The sequence below is a fragment of the Lithobates pipiens genome, unplaced genomic scaffold (assembly GCF_037356315.1).
Source record: "Lithobates pipiens isolate NorthernLeopardFrog02 unplaced genomic scaffold, aLitPip1_a1.2 Scaffold_8, whole genome shotgun sequence".
NCBI classification, from domain to species: Eukaryota; Metazoa; Chordata; class Amphibia; order Anura; family Ranidae; genus Lithobates; species Lithobates pipiens.
Genome location: NW_027507903.1, coordinates 681,805,108 through 681,829,680, shown reverse-complemented (window position 1 = coordinate 681,829,680; position 24,573 = coordinate 681,805,108). Strand labels below are relative to the sequence as shown.

The following is a 24,573-nucleotide window of genomic DNA, read 5'->3' as shown; positions in this document are numbered from 1 at the left end:
ACTCCCATTTGAGGAGCTTCCAAGCAACATTGGACACTCTTTGTTGAACATCACTGTGTGTAGGAATGATGGCCCTGAGTCAGCTGGTCTATCACCTCCCCCAACGTCTCTCCATAAATCTGCTGTTGCCTGTCCACACATTGCACTCCTCTCCCGAACACCTCTCTGTAGACCTTCTGCTGCCTGTCCACATATTGCACTCCTCTCCCCAACACCTCTCTATAGACCTTCTGCTGCCTGTCCACACATTGCACTCCTCTCCCCAACACCTCTCTGTAGACCTTCTGCTGCCTGTCCACATATTGCACTCCTCTCCCCAACACCTCTCTATAGACCTTCTGCTGCCTGTCCACACATTGCACTCCTCTCCCCAACACCTCTCTATAGACCTTCTGCTGCCTGTCCACACATTGCACTCCTCTCCCCAACACCTCTCTATAGACTTTCTGCTGCCTGTCCACACATTGCACTCCTCTCCCCTACACCTCTCTATAGACCTTCTGCTGCCTGTCCACACATTGCACTCCTCTCCCCAACACCTCTCTATAGACCTTCTGCTGCCTGTCCACACATTGCACTCCTCTCCCCAACACCTCTCTATAGACTTTCTGCTGCCTGTCCACACATTGCACTCCTCTCCCCTACACCTCTCTATAGACCTTTTGCTGCCTGTCCACATATTACACTCCTCTCCCCAACACTTCTCTATAGAACCTCGGCCATCTTTCACATACTGTACAATTGCTAGGATTGTGCTGTGTCACTGTGAGGAATGTTTTGGCAGTGTGTGAGCCCCTCCACTAGGGGGATTCCTTCCTCAGGGGTTGGGTAGGTCATTGTTCATATATCCTGTTATTGATTAGTGGGAATCAATCATTTCATCAGGAAATGTGCACAGTGACCTTACAGGCCTCCTCCCTCCGACAGTTATGGCCAGGACTGTATTCCATAGATGGGGCGTTCCTTCCCAGGAGGAGCCTTCCATTGTAACCCTTTAGAAGTAGACGTGTATTGGATCTTCTCCCGGCACTCCTTCACTTCTGGCTGCTCTGAGTTCCAGGTGGAATACTCTGGGTAAGAATTTACTTTACGCTCATTTTTCATGTTATATTGACATTGTATCCATTGATATGTATTTTATTGTCTATTATTATTATTATATCAATGTATAATTTTTTTATCTTCTAAAATGTTTTGTTAACTATGATTATACTGCATTCTTAGTTGCAGTCTACTATGATTGAAGGGTCAGTTCTCTCATTAGTGCCATATTAGTGGTAGATGGAGTCTAGTGAACTGATTCATCCCCTAATACTACATGGTTCACATACTCCATAAGAAAGATCCCTCTGCTGTAAATTCTGAACCAGCTCTGTTCCACTTAGGAACGTTGGGTGTTCTTGCCTATATTTCTGTGTTCAAGTTCTTCCTGTTACAATTTCCATAATAAAATAAAGAAAAATCCAGCAAGGGGGGATTGGGACCCCTCATAATGGGCACAGCGGGTGCAAAGATCCGAAAACTCAGTACAGGGATGGTGGGAACCCCTCATAATGGGCACAGCAGGTGTGCCAACCCCGGAACCCATTGTAGGAAGGTAGGACCCCTTATAATGGGCACAGCACAGGTACAGACCCAGAAACCCATTGCAGGAAGGTAGGACCCCTTATAATGGGCACAGCACAGGTACAGACCCAGGAACCCATTGCAGGAAGGTAGGACCCCTCATAATGGGCACAGCAGAGGTACAGACCCCAGAACCCATTGCAGGAAGGTAGGACCCCTTATAATGGGTACAGCAGAGGTACAGACCCAGGAACCCATTGCAGGAAGGTAGGACCCCTTATAATGGGCACAGCAGAGGTACAGACCCAGGAACCCATTGCAGGAAGGTAGGATCCCTTATAATGGGCACAGCAGAGGTACAGACCCAGGAACCCATTGCAGGAAGGTAGGACCCCTTATAATGGGCACAGCAGAGTTACTGACCTGGGAATTCAGCACAGGGATGGTGGGAACCCCTCATAATGGGCACAGCAGGTGTACAGACCTAGGAACCCATTGCAGGAAGGTAGGACCCCTTATAATGGGTACAGCAGAGGTACAGACGAGAATTTGGCAAAGAGATGGTGGGAATCCCTCATTATGGGCACAGCAGGTGTACAGACCCCGGAACCCATTGCAGGAAGGTAGGACCCCTTATAATGGGTACAGCAGAGGTACAGACCCAGGAACTCATTGCAGGAAGGTAGGACCCCTTATAATGGGGGCACAGCAGGTGTACAGACCTAGGAACCCATTTCAGGAAGGTAGGACCTCTTATAATGGGCACAGCGGAGGTACAGACAAGAATTTGGCAAAGAGATGGTGGGAACCCCTCATAATGGGAACAGCAGGTGTACAGATCCAGGAACTCATAGCAGGTAGGTAGGAACCCCTCATAATGGGCACAGCAGGTGTTAAGACATGGGAATTCAGCACAGGGAGGGTTGGAGCCCCTTATAATGGAAGCAGCAGGTGTACAGACCCAGGAACTCAGTATAGGATCGGCAGGAACATCTCATAATTGGCACAGCAGTTGTTTAGTCCCAGGAAATCAGCAGAGGGATGATGGGAACCCCCTAATGGGCACAGCAGGAGTACAGACCCAGGAACTCATATCAGGTAGGTAGGAACCCCTCATAATGGGCACATCATGTGTTAAGACCTAAGAATTCAGCACAGAGATGGTAGGAACCCCTCATAATGGGCACAGCAGGTGTAGAAACCCAGGAACTCAGCACAGGATTGGCAGGAACATCTCATAATGGGCACAGCAGGTGTACAGACCTGGGAACTAAGCACAGGGATAATGGGAACCCCCCATACTGGGCACAGCAGGTGTACAGACCCTGAAATCAGTAGTGATGGACGAACTTCCGACGGGACGTTTCGCGAACGCGAAACGCGAACGGACACAAACGTTCGCGAAAACGACCGTTCGCCGCGGGCTCCATTGACTTCAATGGGAGGCGAATTTCGCAAACCTTTAGGTCGAATTTGCGGCCACGGGGTAATTATTAGGGGGTAGCACGTAGTCCCACCACCTGGACAATAGCATAATACATGTATGAGGTGAATTTGGGATCGATAACTACAAGCATTTTTTTTTTATTTGGGAAATTGTTCTGACAATTCAGGACTATGGAGCTAATGAAGGCAATGGAGGAGAGGGAAGGTCAGGGACCAGGGTAGGCAAACAAGAGGGTGCAGGAGATACAGAGCACTGACAGCAGCACCGTAATACAGAGCACTGACATCAGCACCGTGACATACAGCGCTGACAGCAGCTCCGTGACATACAGCGCTGACAGCAGCTCCGTGACATACAGCGCTGACAGCAGCTCCGTGACATACAGCGCTGACAGCAGCTCCGTGACATACAGCGCTGACAGCAGCTCCGTGACATACAGCGCTGACAGCAGCTCCGTGACATACAGCGCTGACAGCAGCTCCGTGACATACAGCGCTGACAGCAGCTCCGTGACATACAGCGCTGACAGCAGCACCGTGACATACAGCGCTGACAGCAGCTCCGTGACATACAGCGCTGACAGCAGCTCCGTGACATACAGCGCTGACAGCAGCTCCGTGACATACAGCACTGACAGCAGCTCCGTGACATACAGCGCTGACAGCAGCTCCGTGACATACAGCGCTGACAGCAGCACCGTGACATACAGCGCTGACAGCAGCTCCGTGACATACAGCGCTGACAGCAGCTCCGTGACATACAGCGCTGACAGCAGCTCCGTGACATACAGCGCTGACAGCAGCTCCGTGACATACAGCGCTGACAGCAGCTCCGTGACATACAGCGCTGACAGCAGCTCCGTGACATACAGCGCTGACAGCAGCTCCGTGACATACAGCGCTGACAGCAGCTCCGTGACATACAGCGCTGACAGCAGCTCCGTGACATACAGCGCTGACAGCAGCTCCGTGACATACAGCGCTGACAGCAGCTCCGTGACATACAGCGCTGACAGCAGCACCGTAAGCAGCCCCAGGAGGAAGTCAGCACAGCACAGGGATGGTGTGATCCCCTCATAATAAGAACCCCCAGGAGGAAGTCAGCACAGCACAGGGATGGTGGGAGCCCCTCATAATAAGAACACCCAGGAGGAAGTCAGCACAGCACAGGGATGGTGGGAACCCCTCATAATAAGCAGCCCCAGTAGAAATATGACACCGCTCAACCTCTTCAAAGAGGAGGGTAGGGGCATATAGTACGGTGTGCTTTTTTGGGTCAGGGAAGTGAGCCAAATGAATTAAGAAGGTCTGTGTGCTTGATTCCAAAAATTGTTTATAGACATATACATGGTCTACTGATCACATGTGTTGAATTCCTCCGAGATCCATGCCTCATTCATTTTTAGAAATGTGAGGTAGTTAACACTGTGGTGAGCTAGGCGAGTACGCTTATCGGTCACAATCCCCCCTGCTGCGCTGAACGTCCTTTCGGACAGGACACTGGATGAGGGGCAAGCCAACAGTTCGATTGCAAATTGGGCAAGCTCTGGCCAGAGGTCAAGCCTGCCCACCCAGTAGTCTAGGGGTTCATCACTCCTCAGAGCGTCCACATCGGCCGTTAACCCAATGTAGTCGGACACCTGACGGTCTAGGCGTTCCCTGATGCTGGATCCGGATGACACCTGTCGATGGGTCGGCTGAAAGAATGACCTCATATCCGAAGTCACCAACACATCTTCAAACCGGCCTCTTCTTGCAGGCGCTGTTGGATTGGTACCCGCAAATCCTTCTCTGGGAGTGGGAATTGCTCCTCTGCCAGCGCACGCAAAAGCAGAATGCAGCATTTCTCGAAGCAAGGCCTGGAAGTGCTGCATTCTGACAGCCCTCTGCGACGGCGGTAACATTTCCGCCATTTTGTGTTTGTACCGGGGGTCTAAGTACGTTGCCACCCAGTACTGGTCCTTGACCCTCATGCTTTTTATACGGGGGTCCCTATTAAAACACTGGAGCATGAAGGCCCCCATTTGCACTAAAGTGGAAGCGGTGTGGTGGCCTGGCTCCTGCTCATCATCCAGGATAATGTCGTCCTCTTCATTCTCCTCTCCCCATCCTCGCACAACAGGGATCCCAGAAAGGTTTAAAGCATGCTCTTCTTGCTCCTGCTCATCCGCCCCGGCACCATCCTCCTCTGACTCCTCATCAGACTCCTGTTGTTGACTTGTCTCAGATAGAGTAGCCCCCCCTGGGAATTCATCCAGCATTGCGACTTCCTCATCTTCCCGCTCCTGCTCCTCCACAGCCTGATCAATGACACGACGCAATGCACGCTCCAGAAAGAAGGCATAAGGTACCATGTCACTGATGGCGCCATGGCTGCGACTGACCAGTTTGGTGATCTCCTCAAATGGCCGCAGAAGTCTGCATGTGTCGCGCATGAGCAGCCACTGGCGCGGTGAAAAAAAACCCAGCTCCCCAGAACCGTTTCTTTCGCAGAGTTCATACAGGTAGACGTTAACTGCACGTTTCTGCTGGAGCAGCCTATCAAGCATATAGAAGGTTGAGTTCCATCGCGTCGGGCAATCGCAAATAAGACGTCTGACCGGCAGATGGTGTCGCCGCTGAATGTCAGCAAGGCGAGCCATGGCCGTGTAAGATCTTCTGAAATGGGCCGAGATTTTCCTTGCCTGCCGCAAGATGTCCTGGACCCCAGGGTATTTGACAAGGAATCGCTGCACGACCAAGTTTAAGACGTGTGCCATGCACGGCACGTGCGTGATTTTGCCCTGTTTCAATGCGCTAAGCAGATTGGCACCGTTGTCACACACCACTTTACCAACTGTCAAATTGAGCGGTGTTAGCCACTCATCTGCCTGTGAACGCAAAGCTGAAAGGAGTGCCGGGCCAGTGTGGCTCTTTGCTTCCAGGCACAACAGACGCAGCACGGCATGGCAACGTCTCACCTGGCATGTGGAATAGGTTCTGGGGAGCTTGGGCGGTGCAGTGGAAGAGACGCTAGCAGCGGAAAAGGAGGAGGCAGCTGAGGAGGAGAGGGAGGAGGATGGAGTAGGAGGAGGAGAAGAAGAGTCAGGCCTGCATGCAATCCGTGGCGGTAAAACCAAATCTACACGGGTGCCACGGGTTACATGCTTGACGGCCGTCAGAAGGTTCACCCAGTGGGCAGTAAAACTGATATACCTTCCCTGCCCGTGTTTGCTAGACCACGTGTCTGTGGTCAGATGTATCTTGGCACCGACACTGTGTGCCAGAGATACATTCACTTGCCGCTGAACATGGCCATATAGCTCTGGGATGCCCTTCTCTGAGAAATACTTCCTTCCTGGGACCTTCCATTGTGGTGTTCCAATGGCCACAAATTTGCGAAAGGCCTCCGAGTCCACCAGTTTATATGGCAGTAGTTGGCGGGCTATGAGTTCTGACAAGCCAGCCGCCAACCGTTGGGCAAGAGGGTTATCCGGCGTCATCATTTTTTTACGCTCAAACATTAGGCCCACGGAAGCCTGCCTTTTTGCAGAAAAATGTGAGCTTGGCGTGATGGAAGGTGGAGTGGAGGACAATTGTGAGGAGAGAGGAGAAGGAGAAGTAGAAGACGAGGCTGGACGGTGAGAGCCTGCAGTGTGGCTTTGTGTGTTCCGTTGCTCCCACTGGGCTCGGTGATGGCTGCTCATGTGCCTTCTTAAGGCGGTCGTCCCTAGGTGAGTATTGGGCTTACCGCGACTAACGCGTTGACTGCAAAGATTGCAGATGGCAACGCTATTGTCAGCAGCGGACACGTTAAAAAAAGCCCACACTGCGGAGCCATGTGCCGGTGTCCTGGGAGCGCCAGATGTGACCGTACATGGTCGATGACTCGCTCCTGATACATTTGCAGTCTGCTTTGTCCCTGCTGTGCAATGTAAGTCATTGCTGCTTCTCCTCCCTATCTGCTGGTCCATATCTCCCTCTGAACTCCCCTCCTCTTCCTCTCTTGTGGGCACCCACGTGACATCACTAGACACGTCATCATCAACGTCACCTTCCCCACCGCTATAAGTAGAGTAGGCAGCAACACCGGGGACCAACCTCCTCCTTGGGCTGATCTGGGTACTGGCGTCAGACTGCTGAGTAGCGCTTGTTGCTACCTCCTCTTCCTGATCCAATACCAAGAGTGGCTGCGCATCAGAAATGTCCTCTTGATATGGATCGGAAAATAATTCCAGTGACTCAAGCGGAAGGTATGTGGTGGTGGTGGTGGTGGTCGTGTTGTTGGTGGTAGTGTCTTTGGGGGTGCACATAGCAGAGAGTGAAGAAGAGGGTGCAGATCGAGAGGATGAGGAGGGTGCAGAAGAGTAAGGCTGAGCGAGCCACTCAACCAAGTCTGGTGCATCCTTTAAAGTAATTGAACGCACCTTCTGCAACTTCCCACTTTGGCTCAAGCCTGTTGCTCCTGCCCTACCCCTACCACCCCTGCGGAAGGGCCTGCCTCTTCCTCTGCATGTCATTTTTTAAATGACCCTGTGACAAAACTCTTAGTCCCTATACCGCTGAAGGACTGCTGCAGTATAGGTGAGCGGTCAGCAGTGGTGCACGTCAACCCTATCTATTGTGGACCTATAGCGGTCCTTACAGAACAGCAGACTGTACCGCACTCAAGCCTATGTACCGTAGCACCCTATACCAAGTTACCAGTCCTTATAAGAACTTTTGTGGACCAAGCAGGTTGTGTATTAGTGTTTAGCAGACTGTACGTCAGTCCCTATACCGCTGAAGGACTGCTGCAGTATAGGGCAGCGGTCAGCAGTGGTGCACGTCAACCCTATCTATTGTGGACCGATAGCGGTCCTTACAGAACAGCAGACTGTACCGCACTCAAGCCTATGTACCGTAGCACCCTATACCAAGTTACCAGTCCTTATAAGAACTTTTGTGGACCAAGCAGGTTGTGTATTAGTGTTTAGCAGACTGTACGTCAGTCCCTATACCGCTGAAGGACTGCTGCAGTATAGGGCAGCGGTCAGCAGTGGTGCACGTCAACCCTATCTATTGTGGACCGATAGCGGTCCTTACAGAACAGCAGACTGTACCGCACTCAAGCCTATGTACCGTAGCACCCTATACCAAGTTACCAGTCCTTATAAGAACTTTTGTGGAACAAGCAGGTTGTGTGTTAGTGATTAGCAGACTGTACGTCAGTCCCTATACCGCTGAAGGACTGCTGCAGTATAGGTGAGCGGTCAGCAGTGGTGCACGTCAACCCTATCTATTGTGGACCGATAGCGGTCCTTACAGAACAGCAGACTGTACCGCACTCAAGCCTATGTACCGTAGCACCCTATACCAAGTTACCAGTCCTTATAAGAACTTTTGTGGACCAAGCAGGTTGTGTATTAGTGTTTAGCAGACTGTACGTCAGTCCCTATACCGCTGAAGGACTGCTGCAGTATAGGGCAGCGGTCAGCAGTGGTGCACGTCAACCCTATCTATTGTGGACCGATAGCGGTCCTTACAGAACAGCAGACTGTACCGCACTCAAGCCTATGTACCGTAGCACCCTATACCAAGTTACCAGTCCTTATAAGAACTTTTGTGGACCAAGCAGGTTGTGTGTTAGTGTTTAGCAGACTGTACGTCAGTCCCTATACCGCTGAAGGACTGCTGCAGTATAGGGCAGCGGTCAGCAGTGGTGCACGTCAACCCTATCTATTGTGGACCGATAGCGGTCCTTACAGAACAGCAGACTGTACCGCACTCAAGCCTATGTACCGTAGCACCCTATACCAAGTTACCAGTCCTTATAAGAACTTTTGTGGAACAAGCAGGTTGTGTGTTAGTGATTAGCAGACTGTACGTCAGTCCCTATACCGCTGAAGGACTGCTGCAGTATAGGTGAGCGGTCAGCAGTGGTGCACGTCAACCCTATCTATTGTGGACCGATAGCGGTCCTTACAGAACAGCAGACTGTACCGCACTCAAGCCTATGTACCGTAGCACCCTATACCAAGTTACCAGTCCTTATAAGAACTTTTGTGGACCAAGCAGGTTGTGTATTAGTGTTTAGCAGACTGTACGTCAGTCCCTATACCGCTGAAGGACTGCTGCAGTATAGGGCAGCGGTCAGCAGTGGTGCACGTCAACCCTATCTATTGTGGACCGATAGCGGTCCTTACAGAACAGCAGACTGTACCGCACTCAAGCCTATGTACCGTAGCACCCTATACCAAGTTACCAGTCCTTATAAGAACTTTTGTGGACCAAGCAGGTTGTGTATTAGTGTTTAGCAGACTGTACGTCAGTCCCTATACCGCTGAAGGACTGCTGCAGTATAGGGCAGCGGTCAGCAGTGGTGCACGTCAACCCTATCTATTGTGGACCGATAGCGGTCCTTACAGAACAGCAGACTGTACCGCACTCAAGCCTATGTACCGTAGCACCCTATACCAAGTTACCAGTCCTTATAAGAACTTTTGTGGAACAAGCAGGTTGTGTGTTAGTGATTAGCAGACTGTACGTCAGTCCCTATACCGCTGAAGGACTGCTGCAGTATAGGGCAGCGGTCAGCAGTGGTGCACGTCAACCCTATCTATTGTGGACCGATAGCGGTCCTTACAGAACAGCAGACTGTACCGCACTCAAGCCTATGTACCGTAGCACCCTATACCAAGTTACCAGTCCTTATAAGAACTTTTGTGGAACAAGCAGGTTGTGTGTTAGTGATTAGCAGACTGTACGTCAGTCCCTATACCGCTGAAGGACTGCTGCAGTATAGGTGAGCGGTCAGCAGTGGTGCACGTCAACCCTATCTATTGTGGACCGATAGCGGTCCTTACAGAACAGCAGACTGTACCGCACTCAAGCCTATGTACCGTAGCACCCTATACCAAGTTACCAGTCCTTATAAGAACTTTTGTGGACCAAGCAGGTTGTGTATTAGTGTTTAGCAGACTGTACGTCAGTCCCTATACCGCTGAAGGACTGCTGCAGTATAGGGCAGCGGTCAGCAGTGGTGCACGTCAACCCTATCTATTGTGGACCGATAGCGGTCCTTACAGAACAGCAGACTGTACCGCACTCAAGCCTATGTACCGTAGCACCCTATACCAAGTTACCAGTCCTTATAAGAACTTTTGTGGACCAAGCAGGTTGTGTATTAGTGTTTAGCAGACTGTACGTCAGTCCCTATACCGCTGAAGGACTGCTGCAGTATAGGGCAGCGGTCAGCAGTGGTGCACGTCAACCCTATCTATTGTGGACCGATAGCGGTCCTTACAGAACAGCAGACTGTACCGCACTCAAGCCTATGTACCGTAGCACCCTATACCAAGTTACCAGTCCTTATAAGAACTTTTGTGGACCAAGCAGGTTGTGTATTAGTGTTTAGCAGACTGTACGTCAGTCCCTATACCGCTGAAGGACTGCTGCAGTATAGGGCAGCGGTCAGCAGTGGTGCACGTCAACCCTATCTATTGTGGACCGATAGCGGTCCTTACAGAACAGCAGACTGTACCGCACTCAAGCCTATGTACCGTAGCACCCTATACCAAGTTACCAGTCCTTATAAGAACTTTTGTGGAACAAGCAGGTTGTGTGTTAGTGATTAGCAGACTGTACGTCAGTCCCTATACCGCTGAAGGACTGCTGCAGTATAGGTGAGCGGTCAGCAGTGGTGCACGTCAACCCTATCTATTGTGGACCGATAGCGGTCCTTACAGAACAGCAGACTGTACCGCACTCAAGCCTATGTACCGTAGCACCCTATACCAAGTTACCAGTCCTTATAAGAACTTTTGTGGACCAAGCAGGTTGTGTATTAGTGTTTAGCAGACTGTACGTCAGTCCCTATACCGCTGAAGGACTGCTGCAGTATAGGGCAGCGGTCAGCAGTGGTGCACGTCAACCCTATCTATTGTGGACCGATAGCGGTCCTTACAGAACAGCAGACTGTACCGCACTCAAGCCTATGTACCGTAGCACCCTATACCAAGTTACCAGTCCTTATAAGAACTTTTGTGGACCAAGCAGGTTGTGTGTTAGTGTTTAGCAGACTGTACGTCAGTCCCTATACCGCTGAAGGACTGCTGCAGTATAGGGCAGCGGTCAGCAGTGGTGCACGTCAACCCTATCTATTGTGGACCGATAGCGGTCCTTACAGAACAGCAGACTGTACCGCACTCAAGCCTATGTACCGTAGCACCCTATACCAAGTTACCAGTCCTTATAAGAACTTTTGTGGAACAAGCAGGTTGTGTGTTAGTGATTAGCAGACTGTACGTCAGTCCCTATACCGCTGAAGGACTGCTGCAGTATAGGTGAGCGGTCAGCAGTGGTGCACGTCAACCCTATCTATTGTGGACCGATAGCGGTCCTTACAGAACAGCAGACTGTACCGCACTCAAGCCTATGTACCGTAGCACCCTATACCAAGTTACCAGTCCTTATAAGAACTTTTGTGGACCAAGCAGGTTGTGTATTAGTGTTTAGCAGACTGTACGTCAGTCCCTATACCGCTGAAGGACTGCTGCAGTATAGGGCAGCGGTCAGCAGTGGTGCACGTCAACCCTATCTATTGTGGACCGATAGCGGTCCTTACAGAACAGCAGACTGTACCGCACTCAAGCCTATGTACCGTAGCACCCTATACCAAGTTACCAGTCCTTATAAGAACTTTTGTGGAACAAGCAGGTTGTGTGTTAGTGATTAGCAGACTGTACGTCAGTCCCTATACCGCTGAAGGACTGCTGCAGTATAGGGCAGCGGTCAGCAGTGGTGCACGTCAACCCTATCTATTGTGGACCGATAGCGGTCCTTACAGAACAGCAGACTGTACCGCACTCAAGCCTATGTACCGTAGCACCCTATACCAAGTTACCAGTCCTTATAAGAACTTTTGTGGAACAAGTGAGTTGTGAATGTTTAGCAGACTGCAGCAGAAGGGCAGCAGTCAAGTATAATATCCTTTCTATATTTGGAAGAAAGAATATTATACATGTACAAGCCTATTACTGTACCACTGATACCAGTCCTGAAAAGAACCTTTGTGGAACTAATAATAACAGCAAGTCTTTAAAATTACCCTCACTGCCTGACAACACTGCTTCCTTCCTGTCCCTATACAAATTGGCAAAAAAAGAGAACGATTAGTGGTTACTGGAACAGCTCTTTTGTGGACCTTGATAGTAACAGCTAATGATGATGATGATGATGATGATGATGAAAGACTAATCTGGCTGTCCCTGTAGCATACACCGTCCTTTCCCTTTCTCTAAACTAACAAAAGACACTCAGGCTGCTGCAAGAATCAGCAGCACAGCAAACCTATCAACACCTAACACCTATACCAGTCCTGAAAAGAACTTTTGTGTACCAAATAGCTAGTGGTTTATCTCTCCCTACTCCACACAGGAACCTGTCCCTATCTTAACAGAAGAAAGAATGTAAAATGGCCACCGGATCGGGTGTATTTATAGGTTAGGGGGAATGTACAAGTGTCCATGTGCTGTCATGTCTCAATTGGCTGTCCTGTATCACATGATAAACGTGTCACCAAAGGTTAAAGTTCTTGTATACATTAAACACGTAAGTCCGCCGCGGCGAACGACGGAAAAAGGCGTTCGAACGTGCGGACCGCGAATGTCGGAAATTCGCCGCGAAACGACCGCCGGGCGAACCGTTCGGCCATCACTAGAAATCAGCACAGGGATGGTGGGAACACCTCATAATGGGCACAGAAGATGTAGAGACCCGGCGACTCAGCACAGGGATACATATAAATGAGATTTATAAATATGTTTTTATGAGCAGGTGTAGACATAAGTATCAACTGACATTTCTGAATGGTAGCCTCATGGTGGGAGGTCAGTTCTACCATCAATAACACCCTGTATATACATCAGCACTAGGCAGGAACAGTATGGAAGCTCAGAAATGGAGCATCTCCTCCCAAAACCCAAGTTCACTCATACACCGGACTCTACTGGCCTTATCCATTTTACTTCTGGCAGAGCAGAATCTGCTGATTTCACACGTTAAGCTCAGGAACCATTAACGTCTTCTGCACTCTTAAAAAACACTCTTTGGTTTCAATACATTTTGCCAAAATGGAACAAATTCTTGGAAATTAAGACCCTCAGCTTTGCGCAATCCATTCCCCGGACCAATGTACATGACGTTTCTCTGCATCCTCTGTGTGTAGTCCGTGGTGGAAGTGCAGCGCTGCGGCACTAAAAACTCAGAGTCCATTTGCAGGAACAGAACTGTATTAAAGTTAAAGTGCAGTAAGACACAACACCAGGTGCATTCACACAATGTTATAACAAAGGGTCAACAGTGGGTCTTGGGTGCACCAACAGCATCTGTCTTGAGGGGCGGAATGCGGCCTAGCTGCTCTGTACCCAAATAGGGAGGTTTTCCAGGAAAGATAGCTCTTGCCTAACTCATCTGGAACCTCTTCCTGCCGCTAGTACTGTTCCTGACAAACGGGTGACCTGTCCCTACACTGCCCACACACTCAGGACCGTTTTTAAGGCAGGGCAAAAGGGGCAGCTGCCCTGGGCCCTGTCATCATTGTGGGGCCCAAAGCAGCTGCCTCATACTTGCCAACTATCCTGGTTTAAATTCCCTTGTCCCTTGAGGTTTTAGTCCTGTACTGTGTCCCGATATCTCAGTGTGAAGTGCTGCTACTAATGCTGCCCAGATCTGCCCTATTGTTGTGTACGGATGACTCACCTGCAGATCCTGTGTTTACATGTAAATTATCGGCATTCATATGTAAATAGTGGTGGCATTCATATGTAAATAGCGGTGGCATTCATATGTAAAGATGGCATTCATACGTCAATAGCGGCCGCCAGCGGCATTGATATGTATATCTTGCCCCCCTGAGGTCATATCCACAGTAATCTTTAGCAACCAGGCAACAAGCAGAAATCATGTGCTGTGACCTCTAGAAACTAATCAGTGAGCCGTAATGTGTTCTGTAACCTCTAACAACCAGTCAGTGAGCGATAATGATACACTGTAACCTCTGGCAACCAATTGCAATAGCTGCCTGATCTGATTCAGTAAACTGATTTTGAGTCTAGCTGCTATTTATTGTATGTCTCAGAGCAGGTGGAGATCGAAACTGCATGGGGGGGGGGCCCTCAAGAAAAGTTTTGCCCAGGGTCCAATCAAAATGCTCACAAATCCTGGGAGCCAGGATCTTAAATAGACTCTGCCTGCCCCAAGATGGCTGTCCAAGTCACACGGGGCACCAGCCTCCAATCAGATAGCTTCCTCATTGACCCAGGGAACCATAGAGTAACCATGTTCTCCTTGACTTCCTCTCCCCCTGCAATGGCGCTGCAGTTGAGCGCCACCTGCACTGAAGAAAGTAGACTACACCTGCTTACAAGTCTAATGTGTTGTTTAGTTGAGATATGGGCCATTCCATCTAATGGTTGGTTTGTGTTATTCAGGGAGATGGCGCTGTGTGTGATGATGTTCCTGCTGGTGATCCCGGCATCCCTGGCACAGGAAGGTAAGTGATGGAGCCAGCACACACTTACCGAATCAGTGAATCACAATGTCATGGTTATGCAATAGTTTGTCTGCTTACCTGTTCCCATGCGTTCATCTAGAGACCAGCCGACCCTCACCTGTCTGATTTTGTAATCCATACTCTGGCATGGCTCCACCCTAGCTCCTACAGAGAACTCTACATTAACCTGTGCACTGCAGGCCAACCCTGCTGATCAACCTTTGTGTGTTAGATTCCTGTTACCTGCCGTGTGCTCTTCTATTGTTCCGTTACCGACTTTGGTGTGTCCTTGACTATCCCTGTTTGCCTGTGATCCTGACCTTTTGGCGTGTCCCTGACTATTCCTGTCTGCTTGTGGTCCCTCACTATCCCTATCCTCCTGTTGCCTACTATGGGTGTGAGCTGGGGGACCCTGGGGGTCGCGACCTGGAGCCAGTTGCAGCCAAGTCCATCCTCACCACTAGAGGTGTTGGTGAACACCTGCTGGCTCTTAGGCCGCGTACACACGCGCGGACTGTTCGCCCAACTTTGTCCGCTGAACAGTGTTTGGGCGGACAGTCCGCTCGTGTGTGGGCTTTCAGCGGACAGTTTCAGCGGACAGTTTGACGAACAAGGTTTTTCGGAAATTCCGTAAAACTGTCCGCTGAAACCTTGTTTCAGCGAACAGTCCGCCCGTGTGTAGGCTTGTTCGTCAAACTAAGTTCCGCGCATGCTCAGAAAGGATTTACACGCCGAAAGTTATAATGCAGTGTATAGGACGTCGTATTTTTCGTCCCGTCGTACGTGCCGTTCACGTCATCGCGCACGGTTTCAGCAAACTGTTCGTTCGTCGTGTGTGGCCATGTCCGTCCATGCTAATTTTGAGCGGACTGTTTGCCGAAACTGTTGGACGGACAAAGTTGGGCGAACAGTCCGCGCGTGTGTACGCGGCCTTAGACTCCACGCCCCAGGGAATCTTATGCTCTAACCCCAGTGGGATCTGTCTCCTGTCTGCAGCAGTCAGCCGTAGGGTCCACAACCTTGCGGTGCACTCCTGATCCCTACAGTGTGCATCTGTCTCCTCGCCTCAAGGTGACCTGACACACAATCTTCTGTCTTCTGGTTTTTCTCTATATTATTATTATTCACTATTTATATAGCGCCAACAGTTTACGCAGTACTTTACAATGTATAGGGGGGACAACACAATTACAGTACAGTTCAATACAAAAGGTACACGAGGGCCCGGCTCGTAGAGCTTACATTCTAAAGGGAGGGGGTGGTGGAACAAAAGGTAATAGCTGCAGAGAATTATTTGATCTGGGTGGCTAATTGGATATATCTAATTGGATGTAAGATTGAGTCACCTCACCAAGAACTAATCATCCAGATACAAACTAATTTCATTATAAAACCTGGTGAAGATAGGATTATGCCCTTTGCAATGGATATTGGCACAGCTGCTTGTTCTTTCCACCAGTGGTGCATGTGACATGACGACAACACAAAAGCACAATTGAGTTACAGTTGTCACTTTACCACCGACCATCATGGTCATGGCAGATTTAGACATTGACTGCCATTATTATGGCCCACATCAACATTGACCTTCAATGTAACTCCACAATTCTCCACCAACTGCCAATTAGGCTTTTTGGAGCATTTCATCGGCATGACCAGTAGAATTGGGACTTGCCGCCAATGTTATTCATAATAAAAAAAATCATCAAGATTGATATTTTTAGTAAAAGAGGTGGCCACCTTAGCACAATGTTATATTGGAGGTCAATGGTGATGTGTGCCATAATAATGGCAGTCAATGTGTAAATCTGCCATGACCATGATGGTCGGTGGTAAAGTGTGTTGAGAACGATGTTCTGGTCTTCCATAAAATGGTGGCTGTGGAGGATATGCCTATTGATAAGGCCTATTTTGCGCATGTCCTCCATGGCAAATACATTTTTCAAAACTAGGCAGTTATGGCGGACATTCTCAGTGCAATCCCTACTGGGCATGTCCGGATATGCTGCCCTTTTGTAGAGGACATATTCCTTTTTATATACAGTAGTTTCCACCAAGGGCATGTGTAGTGGTTTGGCAACATTATATCTGAAAAAAATAAAATAAACCATGCCTGCACATACACAACCATTTCTACAAAGACCTTGCTTTGGAAATTAATAATCATTTCAATGAATATGAAAAACTATGGGTCTGAGAGATTTTGGGGGATGAGTACAGGTTTGTGAGGAGAGCGTAGAGGGGTATGAAGGACAATATGTATACTGTGAGGCTGGAGCTCTGGGGGTGGGGGGTTTAGGAGGAGAACGGAGGGAGGTATGGAGGACAGATTGTATAATGTGGGGTGGAGCTCTGAGGTTGGGGTTTTAGGAGGAGAATGGAGGAGGGTATGGAGGACAGTTTGCATACTGTGAGGCTGGAGCTCTGGGGTGGAGGTTTAGAAGGAGAACAGAGGGAGGTATGGAGTACAGTTTGTATAATGTGAGGCTGGAGCTGTTTTTTTAGGAGGAGAGTGGAGGGAGGTATGGAGGACAGTTTGTATAATATGAGGTTGGAGCTCTGGGGTTGGGGGTTTAGGAGGAGAACAGAGAGAGGTAGAGAAGACAGCTTGTATACTGGGAGGCTGGAGCTGTGGGGTTGGGGGTTTAGGAGGAGAACAGAGAGGGGTATGGAAGACAGCTTGTATACTGGGAGGCTGGAGCTGTGGGGTTGGGGGTGCAGGAGGAGACTGGAGGGGTGTATGGAGGACAGTTTGTATACTGGGAGGCTGGAGCTTTGGGAGTGGGGGTTTAGGAGGAGAAGGGAGGGAGTTATGTAGGACAGTTACTATACTGTGAGGCTGAAGCTCTGAGGGTGGGGGTTTAGGCAGGGAACTGATGGAGGTATGGAGGACAGTTTGTATACTGGGCGGCTGGAGCTCTGGGGTTGGGGGTTTAGGAGGAGAACGTAGGAGAATATGGAGGACAGTTTGTATACTGTGAGGCTGGAGCACTGGGGTGGAGGTTTAGGAAGATAGCAGAGAGGGGGGTATGGAGGACAGTTTGTATATTATGAGGCAGGAGCTGTGAGGGTGGAGGTTTAGGAGGAGATTAGAACCTAGTGGTGGGGTATGGAGGACAGTTATGCCGCGTACACACGACAGGACTTAAGTCCGGCAGACTTTTGACTGAGTTCTGAGGAAGTTCTGACGGACTTTCCGAATGAACGGACTTGGCCACACACAATCACACCAAAGTCCGACGGATTCGAACGTGATGACGTATGACTGGACTAGAATAAGGAAGTTCATAGCCAGTAGCCAATAGCTGCCCTAGCGTCGGTTTTAGTCCGTCAGACTAGCACACACACGAGCGGATTTCTGGGTCCGGCGGAGTTCTGGCGGAAAAATTTGAAGCATGTTCCATTTCTAAAGTCTGTCAGACTTTTGTGAATCAAAAGTCCGTTGCAGCCCACACACGATCGAATAGTCTGCCGGAATCATTCCGTCAGACTTTTGATGCTGAAAAGTCCGGTCGTGTGTACGGGGCTTTAGTATACTGTGAGACTGAAGCATTGGGGGTGGGGGGTTTAGGAGGAGAACAGAGGGAGGTATGGAGGACAGTTTGTATACTGAGAGGCTGGAGCTCTGGGGTTGGGGGTTTAGGAGGAGACTGGAGGGATGTATGGAGGACAGTTTGTATACTGGGAGGCTGGAGCTCTGGGGTTGGGGGTTTAGGAGGAGACTGGAGGGATGTATGGAGGACAGTTTGTATACTGAGTGGCTGGAGCTCTGGGGTGTAGTGGTGGGGTATGGAGGACAGTTTGTACACTATGAGGCTGGAGCTCTGAGGTTGGGGGTCTAGGAGGAGAACAGAGGGAGGTATGGAGGACAGTTTGTATACTTGGAGGCTGGAGCTCTGAGGTTGGGGGTCTAGGAGGAGACTGGAGGGAGGTATGGAGGACAGTTTGTATACTGGGAGGCTGGAGCTCTGAGGTTGGGGGTTTAGGAGGAGAACAGAGGGAGGTATGGAGGACAGTTTGTATACTGGGAGGCTGGAGCTCTGGGGTTTAGGAGGAGACTGGAGGGATGTATGGAGGATAGTTTGTATAATGAATGGCTGGAGCTCTGGGGTGGGGGCTTAGGAGGAGAACAGAGGGAGGTATGGAGGATAGATTGCATACTGGGAGGCTATGAGATACATAAATACTATTGCAATATATTCACAGCATGTCTACAGTTATCTTTTTTTCTTTTTCAGACATGGATGATAAAGTCTTCCTCTTCCCCAAAGACAAACACACTGACCACGTGTCTTTAACACCAAATATTACGAAGCCATTGGAGAAATTCAGTGTCTGTCTATATTTTTTCAGAGATTTTCTTCGTAACCTCAATCTCTTCTCTCTAGCCTCTCCCGGAACAGGCAACACGTTTTATTTCGCTGATTCTTCTTCCACCAACACTGTACACATGAACCAGGATTCCGCTCTTTTTAGGACAAATATGGAGCCTTATGAGTGGAAGCATGCTTGTGTGACCTGGAACTCCGACACTGGAGTGGTCAAACTTTGGGTCAATGGAAAGCTCTACCCCAGGAGGGTCTGCATGAAAGGGTCTTCTATCCCGGCTGAAACCAGCATGGTCCTGGGACAGAAGCAGGATTCTTTTGAGAAAAAGTCTACTACATATCCATTTGTTGGGGAAATAAGTGATGTCCACATGTGGGATTATGTCTTGACACCAGAGGAAATGCTGCAAGCCCTGAACAAAAACGCCCATGGGAATATCATTAACTGGAACTCTCTTCTCTATGAAATTAAAGGGGACATTCTTGTTCTGCCCAAGTCTAGGTGCCCATATCAAATCACCTCTAAATCTTGTAAATAAATTCCAACAACCCCTCCCCATTGGACCCTCCTCCCTTCTATTTGTATTGCAGCTTTGGGCTTCTTTTGTATTGGGCTCTGTCCTTTGCTTGTCTTTCTATGTATTGCAGCTTCTTAAGAGTTTGAGCCTCCTGGAAGAGAGGGAAGCAGAATTAAAAGAGTGCCCCACAGAGAATTAATCTTTAGGCAGGTCATGTGACGTGGTAGGTCTTCTTCATCTTAGCTATCCCAGTAGTGGGCAGTCCCGGATAATGAAAAAAGTGGCATCAATGTGATGACCTCAGCGTCACTCCATGGATCATTACTCTGTGAGTGCAGGACATTTTGGTGATGCCCCCTCTAGGGGCTGGGTCTCTGACACCCTGCACTTACAGTATGTCCTCAGTTTTCAGGTTAAATGTTGCTGCTCAAGATGTCCTCAGAATACAGGTTGTTCTTAATAGATTCAAGACCTTCACCAAAAAAAAAAAAACGACTTGAGGCACCAGTAGATAAAAACAAACTGTGCAGCTTTGACCAAAGTTAAGCACTGCCTTTGCTCTAGGTGTAGGCCATTTACATACCTTCCGAAGCCTGGTGGGAAAACTCAGAGAGCTGGCATAATCCTGTCCTGCCTTTGTAAAATTGTAAAATTGCTGTTTTTATGAGAGCACTATACATTTACCCCTATATATCTCCTGAGGAAGCAGACCTGAGAAATGTGTTGAGATAAAGGTGAAAACTGATGAAAATATAAAGGTGAAAACTGATGCCATACTCATGGGCTGCTCTAGTCTCCCTGTGGCAACGGTGAAGATGTAGACAACGGTGAAGATGTAGACAACGGTGAAGATGTAGACAACGGTGAAGATGTAGACAATGGAGAAGATGTAGACAACGGAGAAGATGTAGACAACGGAGAAGATGTAGACAACGGAGAAGATGTAGACAACGGAGAAGATGTAGACAACGGTGAAGATGTAGACAACGGTGAAGATGTAGACAATGGTCAGGGCTGTCTTTAAGGCAGGGCAAAAGGGGCAGCTGCCCTGGGCCCTGTCATTGTTGTGGGGCCCAAAGCAGCTGCCTCATACTTGCCAACTATCCAAGTTTATATTCCCTTGTCTCTTGAGATTTTAGTCCTGTGCTGTGTCCTGATAGCTGCTGCCCAGCTCTGACCTATTGTTGTGTACAGATGACTCACCTGCAGACCCTGTGTTTACATGTAAATAACCGGCATTCATATGTAAATAGCAGTGACATGCATATGTAATTAGCTGAGGCCAACGGCATTGATATGTAAATAAGTGCAGCATTCATATGTATATCATGCCCCTCTGCAGTGAAGAGATGATGTGCTGTAACCTATAGCAACCGGTGAACAGTATTACTGTACAGTAACCTCTAGCAACCAGTTAGTAAGCTGTAATGATATGCTGTAACCTCTGGCAACTAATCGCAATCGCTGCCTGATCTGATACAGTAAAATTATTTTAAGTCTAGCTGCTATTTATTGTATGTCTCAGAGAAGGTGGAGAGTGAAATTGCATGGGGGGAGGGGGGGCCCTAAGAAAATTTTTGCCCAGGGCCCAATCAATATTAAAGACGGCCCTGACAATGGTGCAGATGTATACAACGGTGAAGATGTAGACAACGGTGAAGATGTAGACAACGGTGAAGATGTAGACAACGGTGCAGATGTAGACAACGGTGCAGATGTAGACAACAGAGAAGATGTAGACAACAGAGAAGATGTAGACAACAGAGAAGATGTAGACAACGGTGCAGATGTAGACAACGGTGCAGATGTAGACAACGGTGCAGATGTAGACAACGGTGCAGATGTAGACAACAGAGAAGATGTAGACAACAGAGAAGATGTAGACAACAGAGAAGATGTAGACAACGGTGCAGATGTAGACAACGGTGCAGATGTAGACAACGGTGCAGATGTAGACAACGGTGAAGATGTAGACAACGGTGCAGATGTAGACAACGGTGCAGATGTAGACAACGGTGCAGATGTAGACAACGGTGCAGATGTAGACAACGGTGAAGATGTAGACAACGGTGCAGATGTAGACAACGGTGCAGATGTAGACAACAGAGAAGATGTAGACAACAGAGAAGATGTAGACAACAGAGAAGATGTAGACAACGGTGCAGATGTAGACAACGGTGCAGATGTAGACAACGGTGCAGATGTAGACAACGATGCAGATGTAGACAACGGTGAAGATGTAGACAACGGTGAAGATGTAGACAACGGTGAAGATGTAGACAACGGTGAAGATGTAGACAACGGTGCAGATGTAGACAACGGTGCAGATGTAGACAACGGTGCAGATGTAGACAACGGTGCAGATGTAGACAACGGTGCAGAGAACGGTGCAGATGTAGACAACGGTTAAGATGTAGACAACGGTGCAGATGTAGACAACGGTGCAGAGAACGGTGCAGATGTAGACAACGGTTAAGATGTAGACAACGGTGCAGATGTAGACAACGGTGCAGATGTACACAACGGTGCAGATGTAGACAACGGTTAAGATGTAGACAGCGGTGCAGATGTAGAGAACGGTGAAGATGTAGAGAACGGTGCAGATGTAGAGAACGGTGCAGATGTAGACAACGGTGCAGATGTAGAGAACGGTGCAGATGGAAACAACGGTGCAGATGGAAACAACGGTGCAGATGTAGAAAACGGTGCAGATGTAGACAACGGTGCAGATGTAGACAAGGGTGCAGATGTAGACAACGGTGCAGATGTAGACAACGGGGAAGATGTAGACAACGGTGAAGATGTAGACAACGGTGAAGATGTAGACAACGGTGAAGAGATGTAGACAACGGTGCAGATGTAGACAACGGTGCAGATGTAGACAACGGTGCAGATGTAGACAACGGTGCAGATGTAGACAACGGTGCAGATGTAGACAATGGTGCAGATGTAGACAAGGGTGCAGATGTAGGCACACAGGCAGCTCCAAAATCAGATGTCACTAATAAAAGCCCCTTTAGCGCCACCCCCCTTACATTTTTAACAAAAATTAACCCCCTTCACTGCTGTCTGATCACAGCTTGCATGCAATGGTATCTGGCTGCTGCCTGGAGCTACTAGAAGTTAGGGATTCGCCTGGACAATCCGGGTTTCAGACCATGTTCCACAACCGCAGAGTGCATAGGTGTGCACATGGTCCCCATCCCCATACACGGACAGGAGAGGAGAGAGGGGTTGATCTTCTCCTCCTCCCACCCCTACCCCTGTGTCCTCCCACCCACACTCCAATCCCTGGTGTTCTGTGCCTCAGGTAAGGGATGTGTTGGCTGGAAGTTTGAAGCTCAGCAACCGGCAGATACATTGTGGATGAAAGGTGCCGATGCCTGAGCCTCCATCCTCGGTGAGTGAGCTCGCCATTCAATGTCTGAAGTCTCCCCCCTCCCTCTCTTCTATTTCCTGCCTCCAAGCGAGTGAGTACACTAAGGTAAGGGGGACTCTGTTTTAAGGTGGGATTCTGGGAACTGAAATGTAAGTGGGAGGCTTGGTCAGCAGAAACCCCCTTACATGAGAGTTCCCCTTTACACCAGAGGCCACAGCATTCCCCCTTAAAAATAAAATGTCGCCGTGCACGGCTAAAGTGTTGGAGCTTGAAGAAAAGGTTGCAACCCTACTAGAGCTCCACGTGTAGGGTTGCCACCTCATCCCTTTAAACCCAAACTCATATTAAATACTCAGTTTCTGTGGATGATTAAGGTGGTAATTAAACACACTTAGTACCTGATCTGCATTAAATTAGCCTCAGAACCTGTATAATTCATGTGTGTTCAGGTTTAAAGGGATGAGGTGGCAACCCTATCCACATGTGACCAGAAACATGTGGCCTCCACTTACTCGAGTTGTGTCTATTGGTTAAACATTGAGTGGAAGCCACATGTTTCCTGTCAAGAATGTAACTCCACTCTGCATTTGGATACTAGTCTTGACAACAACCCCCATGACTCTCAGCGTTTTGCATAGGAAGTCCATAGGCTTTCCTAGCTATAGCTCTCCCCCTCCTGGCTGGAGGGGATAGTGCAACATAACATCCTGCATAGCAGTAGAAATTTTCGAGAGTTTTCTGCAATCTTCCCTCACAAACTAGGCGGAGTATCTGGTATATAATATGTGCAGTCAGTGTCGCAGCAGTCATTTATACATAGGATGCCTCAAAGCATGTAGGCAGCACAGAGCTTTCTTATTCTCAGACACACTGTAATACATGTTTATGTGTATTATGTTTAATACCAATATTAGCCACTTCCGGACCGCCGCACGCCGATCTACGTCCTTACTTTGAAGGGGGATATCATTGTTATGGCAGCAGCTAGCCTCCATAACCCCGTTATCTCCTTCTTTAGCCGGCGGTCCGCTTTCTGATAAGAGCGGTCTCTGCGGCTCATTTTTATCGGCGGCAGGAGAGGGCCCCCCCCCCCTCCTGCCTCTCTCTCTCTCCGGTGCCCTCCGCTGCTTACCGGAGCCGTCAGCGGAGATGATCGGATCTTCACCCTTGCTGGGCATGGAGATGAGTGAAGGGAAGATGGCCCCCAACCGTCTCCACCATACCATTGCAGGGCGGACGCAACGTCAAAACGTCACTTCCGTCCATAGCTCTTAAAGGACCTTTTTTTTTAATTATTTTTTTAAATTACTATTTTTTTTTTTTTTTTTGCATTTTAGTGTAAATATGAGATGTGAGGTCTTCTTGACCCCCCAGTTCTCACATTAAAGAGGTCCTGTCATGCTTTTTTTCTATTAAAAGGGATGTCTACATTCCTTGTAAAATGAAAAAAAGTGACACATTTTTTTTTTTTAAAGAACACTGTAAAAATAAAAAATAAAAAGTAAAATAAATAAGAAAACTTTTTTTTTAAACGGGTCCTGTCCCGCCGACCTTGCGCGCAGAAGCGAACGCATACGCGAGTAGCGCCCGCATATAAAAACGGTGTTCAAACCACACGTGTGAGGTATCGCCACGGTCGGTAGAGCGAGAGCGATAATTCAAAACATACAACCTATCGAAATATTTTAAACGTCGCCTATGGAGATTTTTAAGGATAAAAGTTTGTCGCCAATCCACGAGCGGGGCGCAATTTTGCCCTTGTACACATGGTCGGACATTCTGCCAACCAAATCCTTTGAATTTTGTCCGACTGATTTTGTCCGA

The 24,573-nt window shown here is 48.8% G+C and overlaps 2 protein-coding genes across 2 annotated transcripts; both read left to right on the top strand.

Annotated features, from left to right (window-relative positions):
- Window positions 1-835: 835 nt before the first annotated feature.
- LOC143962115 (uncharacterized) lies at window positions 836-24,217 on the top strand. The gene is made up of 3 exons (XM_077471440.1): window positions 836-1,074; window positions 14,463-14,524; window positions 18,763-24,217. Exon 3 carries the CDS (start codon window positions 20,887-20,889, stop codon window positions 21,778-21,780), a length of 894 nt encoding a protein of 297 aa, XP_077327566.1. The 5' UTR covers window positions 836-1,074; window positions 14,463-14,524; window positions 18,763-20,886; the 3' UTR covers window positions 21,781-24,217.
- LOC143962537 (C-reactive protein-like) lies at window positions 14,467-20,394 on the top strand. Its single transcript, XM_077471809.1, has 3 exons — window positions 14,467-14,524; window positions 18,763-19,383; window positions 20,186-20,394. The coding sequence occupies exons 1-3, from the start codon at window positions 14,467-14,469 to the stop codon at window positions 20,392-20,394; spliced, it is 888 nt and encodes a 295-aa protein (XP_077327935.1).
- Window positions 24,218-24,573: the final 356 nt, after the last annotated feature.

Coding starts and splice junctions, on each gene's coding strand:
- LOC143962115 (XM_077471440.1), top strand. CDS start 20,887: ATGTCTCAGAGAAGGTGGAGAGTGAAATTGCATGGGGGGAGGGGGGGC.
- LOC143962537 (XM_077471809.1), top strand. CDS start 14,467: ATGGCGCTGTGTGTGATGATGTTCCTGCTGGTGATCCCGGCATCCCTG. Junction 14,525..18,762: donor GGCATCCCTGGCACAGGAAG/GTAAGTGATGGA, acceptor TTTCTTTTTCAG/ACATGGATGATAAAGTCTTC. Junction 19,384..20,185: donor TCAAATCACCTCTAAATCTT/GTAAATAAATTC, acceptor GCAACGGTGAAG/ATGTAGACAACGGTGAAGAT.